We start from the raw sequence: 5,688 nt of genomic DNA, 5'->3' as shown, positions 1-5,688 counted from the left end.
GCCACCATTTTTAAGTGCTGGGACACTGATCCCCTGGATGAGCCGCCTGCAGCTCCATCCTGCTCCCCACCCCAGCCCCAGGGTCCCATTCACCACCCTGGCTGGGCAGCACCTCTAGTCCTAGCTCCAGTCCTTGCCCCTGCCCCACTCCCTCCCTCACCATGGGGATCTCAATCTGCACCCCCCCCCCACGCACTTTTCCTCCCCCATGCCCCTTACCCTCCACAGACTTACCTGCAAGGCGCTGCTCTCCATGATGCACGGCTGTGCTCCTGTAAATTAGTTATTGGATCAGTATCAGCTGATATGCCTGGTGAATAATTGGCTATCAGTATTGGCCAAGAAAATCTCTATTGGTGCACCCCTAACTGTATGTGCATATGTACTTATATACATGTTCTCTTTATAATGGAAACAGCTTTTGTCCTGCACCTGTTCAACTATATTTTGTCCTCTTTTTCTCCACATATACTGTCAAAATAGAAGGTCTGCAAGTATTTGCTGGTGTGGTATGGTTGCCTCTCGGCGATCTCTTGAGCCTCAGTTGAGCTTTGTATGTAAGCATATGCCATGTAAACTGGATTATTTTGAAACAGGAATCTTTCATGCAGAGTCCTGTAGACTGCTTTACAGACCTCAACACCATATAGGGAAGTGACAGAACAGACTGGGCAAGATAGTCCCAACTGGTGGAAGCAGCAGAAATGAAAGATGGACTCCCAACAGTACCCAAAGTCTGAGAAGGGACCCAGAAGAAGATAAATATAATCAGCTGTCAGGGGAATGACTGGATAGGAGGTTGTAAGGAGATCTGAACAGGCCTGTAAAAAGTCCAGCTAGTAAGAAGCAGGAGGCAGAGCATGTTGGATGCAGGCACAAGACTTAAAACAGCATGAGGCACTCCAAACTGACTGATGAGGTGTTTAAAGACTCTGTTGGGAGTGAAGATACAGTTTCTACAGTCTGGCCTCTTCTTAACCCCCATTCTACCTGGTCTCTGTGATGCAAACCTTCACAGCTTCGTGTTAAACTTGAAAAGACTAAGTGGCTAGACTTGCAATTAGAAACCAAGACCTTTATCCATGTTAGTCTCAACTCAATGCTCCAGCACATACAGTGCATTTGTAATGGTGATGAATTTGTTTCTAGGGCTGCACATGGTGGTTTAGATATACTGCTCCCATTAACAACAGCATTTGCTGCTGTGTTCCAAGCAGTGTTAACAACCAACTGCTTAATCTCTGCAAGAGATTCTCTAAAAACATTGGATTGTTTCATGTGCTCCATTTAAAAAAGGGCTCTATTTATGCTATCGAACCCCTAGGAATTTGTATCCAATTAAAGGAGTATTTAAAAAAAAAAAAAGGTGCTGATGAAGTTTAGAAACTGTAGACATCAACCATATGCCTCAAATATGCACAGTACAGTAGGGGCCTAGGTAATGCATCTGCAGGTAGCAGCTCGTCCAATTAACCAACAGAAGAAAGAGTAATTTAAAACAAAGCTCTTATTTTATTTATTTGCTGACAGCAGTGGAACAATTCCCTCCAGCAGCATGTGAAAGCAAACTCAAGGTCCTCAAAATAAAATGCCATGGGCTTTTTAATTTTATACTTCAACAAGTGTTCCCTAGTCTATCTTCAAAAACAACAAAAAAGTATGTTAAAAGAGGCCTGCAGCTTCCATTAGCATTACAGAGGGACTGCAAAAGCAGCTTTTGCTTCTCTGTACTTGTCACCCCAATGCCAGGAAGAGATGATCATTCACTTAATTTAAAAATAAAATAAAAATAAAGCTAGTCTTTAAAACTATTCTTAAAATTCTCCATTATACTGGGAAGGAGGGAAAATGCCTTTAATAACCTGTCCTTAAGAAAATATACCTCTGCTGTCATCATCAGGGCTGATTAAAGGAGGTCTGCTCTTTTCAGTCCTTTCACCACCTTCTCTGCTCCAGATGCCTGAAAAACAGGGCTGGTTCTCATTATAGGTTCCCGTGTAAGAATAGAATAGGTAGAATCTGGTGTTGGTTCTACAGCTTTTAACCATCAAGTATTTCAGGGACAACATTTACTCAGAGAGAAAGAGGGTCCATGTAATTACCATTTCTTTCCATTTTTTGCATTAAGGTACATCTAAAAGTAAAATGAAAAACTAGAGCCAGGAGGAGAAAAAGGGGCTGCAGTGTTTTTATTTTTGTAACTATATATATTAAAATGTTTTGGAGAGAGACAAGTAGACTTTCTTAGCTGCGTATTTATTATAGCTTTGCTAGTCTTGAAATGGGAGCTTCAGGCACTTTGGTTAATGAGAATCAAGTTTGCTTTAATTTTAGCTGCCTTGGCATCTTAAGACGTTTTGGTACCTTGTAACAGTACCTAGTGACTCGCAACAGTTGTCCCTATATCGCTCCCAGTGACAGGATACTCCGACAAGGTAGGAATCAGATATGTGTGACATGACATTACTATTTATGGTAATTGACCTGTGTTGTTCTTTGGACCTTTTTCCTAAACAGTTAGATACCTTTAATGATAAAAATACTCTCTTCCTTCCAAACTTTGTCTTGCTTGCCTAGTCAGGGCCTGACCTGTAGCCCACTCAAGACAATGGAAAGACTCCCCTCAACTGCAGTGGACTCTGTTAGCCTTTCGGGCTCTAGGCACTTTGGGACATGGTCTAACTAATGTTATATGTTTTGTTTGTGTAGTGCCAAAGACAGTGAGTTCTGTCTTGGCTTGGGCTTTTAATATGCCTTATCTTACATTTTCCATAGGTGCTTTCACCTCAGATCATTATGAAGAACTGCATGCTATGAACAGCCAATAAAATATTTAACTTCAGCCACCTCTGGTGTGGAATCTGGCAGCTGGGTTAGACAGGCACAACAGAATAATTTAAAAAGCTTAGAAGAAAAAACCAATTTGTTAAAATTAATTTTCAGGTGAGGAAATATTAAAGTAGGGGCTGATTACAAAGGAAAATATAAATGACATCTGAGCTAGAATAGACAGGACATCAGAGCTAAACTCTGCTTCCATTGCAATACGGCCTTTAAAATGGACACAAAGTAAAAAATCCAATTTTGCATCTCCTCTGAAAGAGTGATGCCTCCAGCAGTCCAGTACTCCCCAACATCAGGCTGGGCCATTTTCATTTAATAGTGATTGACTAACAGGAAAGAATATCACCTATGGAATCATCATTTCCTTTCTTGCAATACTTATTTGTTCCCTTGGAAGCATCCTATCAGAGTACTCACGCAATGCAATCAAGCCTGGCTTGTGAAATCTGATGGGATCACAGCAAGTTCCTACTAACTGTACAGGTGATCATATTGTGTATAATAGCATACCTGCCTTGGGAGATTGTGGTTGTACCACAGGAAAAGGAGGGGCAAATGATTGACCAGCATGTGGATGAATTACAAACTGCTAGCTATACCCCTGTATTAGAAGACCTATTTTCTCTGCTCTCTCTGTGTTAGAAGGACAATTTCCCCCCTCGCTAAGAAGCAGATGCCCAGCGACAAAGCAAATGTCTGTTAGACCACGATTTTAGCTTTCTTTACACAGATGCAAGTAAATCCAACAGTTGAAAGTGCAGCTGAAGTGGGGGAGTGTCCCGGGGATACAAGCATGGGGGAGCAAGGAGCCCCACCTGCGGGGGAACCTGGGACAGGGGTAACCCGACCCCAAAGGAAAAACCCCACAAAAGAGAAAAACTTACCTGTTCTAGGATGCCGAGGGCCAGAAGGAACACACCAAGAGGAAACGCCCGCGCGGTTTATTAGCCACGCTTATCTACAGCTGAAGCCGGGTGATGTCAGTGGGAGACGCCGCCTGGTGGAAATAAAAGCCAGCTCCAAGAGTGATCGAGAAGCAACACTAGGAGCAGGAGAGGCTGCAAGCATCCCCCATGCCGGTAGCACCTAGCACTGGCAGAATCAACGAGATCCGACGCAGAGGCAGGCGTCGGTGGCAGCAGAGGCTGTGAGAGCATCCCGCCTCGGCTGCAGGCGGCACCAGTGTGTGGGACCAGAGGCGGCTCAGAGAGGAGCCGAAGAAGACCCCGGCTGGGGCGAGAACGCTGAACTGTGTTAGGGAGATGCGCTGGGCTCAGGCTAGAGTTCAGGGGGAAGAAGGGCTGTCTAGCCTGCCAACCCCTCTTCTTCTTCAGTCTTTTCCATTTTTTTATTATCTTTTGCCTGTGTCTCCAGTTTTCCAGAACGGTACCTTTCTTTTCCTTCTTTTAGCGGTTCCTTTCTTTTCCTTCTTCTATTTCCTTTTTCCTTACTTTGGTATAGGTTCTTGTTGATTACTTTGTCGTATGTTGTTCTTGAGGTTTCGGCAGGGGGACACAGGCAGTGCCAAGGGACAACGGTAGCATACAGAGCCAACCAGAATTACCAGGCTACTAGAGAGATGTTGCTGAGAGTGGAACATCCAGAGGCCCCAGTGTCCAAACAAAATAAAAGTAGAACCAATGAAAGAGAAAGAGGCGCGAAGATCTGGGACTGACATCACCAGAGGGCAAGCCGCACAAAGATCCTGAGGCTCGTCTCAAGGGCTGGCGTATGAATGGGGTGCAGGAGAGGTGGAGCCCCACGTACATCCACCGGGGGATGCAACAACTCTGAAGGTACCCTCAATGGGAGACCCCTCCACTGAAGATCCATCCAAAGTCATGGCAGGTGAGTTTTGGGGTTCTCCTCGAAGTGATCGCATCTGACACCAGGCCTGCGCCAAAACGGTGTGGGAGCGGATAATCGAACTGAGAAGGGCACAGGGAGAAAGGCAGGCTAGAAGCATGAAAAGTCCCAGCCTGAAAGAAGACTTCAGAATAGCTGTTATCTGGGCCCACAGCCCTGACTGCATTATGAAGAAGTGGCTTCTAAACACAATGGGGAGGATGGGAAGCACTGCCAGTGCCTACCTGGGACTGGGATGATGGGGGAAGAAGGCTAATGTAGAATGCATTAGCCCTGGGGAAAAAAATCTCCCCCTTCTCTTATTTTGTAATTGTAATGCCTCCTTTCAACTACTGCTAGCAGTCTTCCCAGAAATGCGGTTAAGGTGAAAGAATTATCTGGCCAAAGGCAGCACAAGACCATACAAATAAAGTTTTATAGCTCTAACACTGATGTGCCAAAAAATGAGCTGCTGGTAATCACCATTTCCTGTCCATAAACTTACACTCAGAATCCCACTGTCCCTGCCCCATGTCACTGTCTGTACTCCTCCACCTCTGCCAGACCCACACATTTAAATGAAAGTTAGGGAATAGAAGAAACAAGCATCTACCAATGTTCTGACTTGTATGCAACACTGGTTTCACCATGCCACAAGCTTCCACCTCTCCTCATGATAAATGCAAAGCCAAAAAGTTCTCCATGACTCAGCCAAGCCCCACCAACCACCACCAAACTCATCTCCATAGGATCCAAATTACAATCCTTGCCTTAGTCACTTTGTTAGGGCCCTCCTTCCCAGTTCAGATTCAAGACAAAAAGTAAAAAAAAAGACTCAGTACAGGGCCCTCCTGCAATTACCTCCATTTTGAAGGTCACTAATTAGTTCAGTGATGCTTCAGTGCATGGAGGCAAATCTCCATTTTTACTCTGTGGATATGCCTTTTAGAATCATTCTGGGCTAATTCCCAAACCCTGAAAGACATACTTTTTTAATAG

At 44.6% G+C, this 5,688-nt stretch overlaps 1 protein-coding gene across 3 annotated transcripts in view; it reads right to left on the bottom strand.

Annotated features, from left to right (window-relative positions):
* UNC5B (unc-5 netrin receptor B) overlaps nucleotides 1–5,688 on the bottom strand; it is a 124,217-nt gene that overhangs the window by 111,215 nt on the left and 7,314 nt on the right. Inside the window, exon 1 of one of the 3 annotated variants that reach the window (XM_025203539.1) lies at nucleotides 1,883–2,069. The exons of 1 other annotated variant lie outside the window; for it this stretch is intronic. In XM_025203539.1, the coding sequence (XP_025059324.1) occupies nucleotides 1,883–2,069 (187 nt within the window). Of the gene's footprint in view, nucleotides 1–1,882; nucleotides 2,070–5,688 lie in introns of those variants that run through there. One more of the 3 variants, XM_025203540.1, reaches the window with a different exon arrangement.

Source organism: Alligator sinensis, unplaced genomic scaffold (genome assembly GCF_000455745.1).
Source record: "Alligator sinensis unplaced genomic scaffold, ASM45574v1 scaffold546_1, whole genome shotgun sequence".
In the NCBI taxonomy this organism is placed as follows: domain Eukaryota; kingdom Metazoa; phylum Chordata; order Crocodylia; family Alligatoridae; genus Alligator; species Alligator sinensis.
The sequence above is the reverse complement of the archived record's forward strand: the minus strand, read 5'-3'. Positions and strand labels throughout refer to the sequence as shown.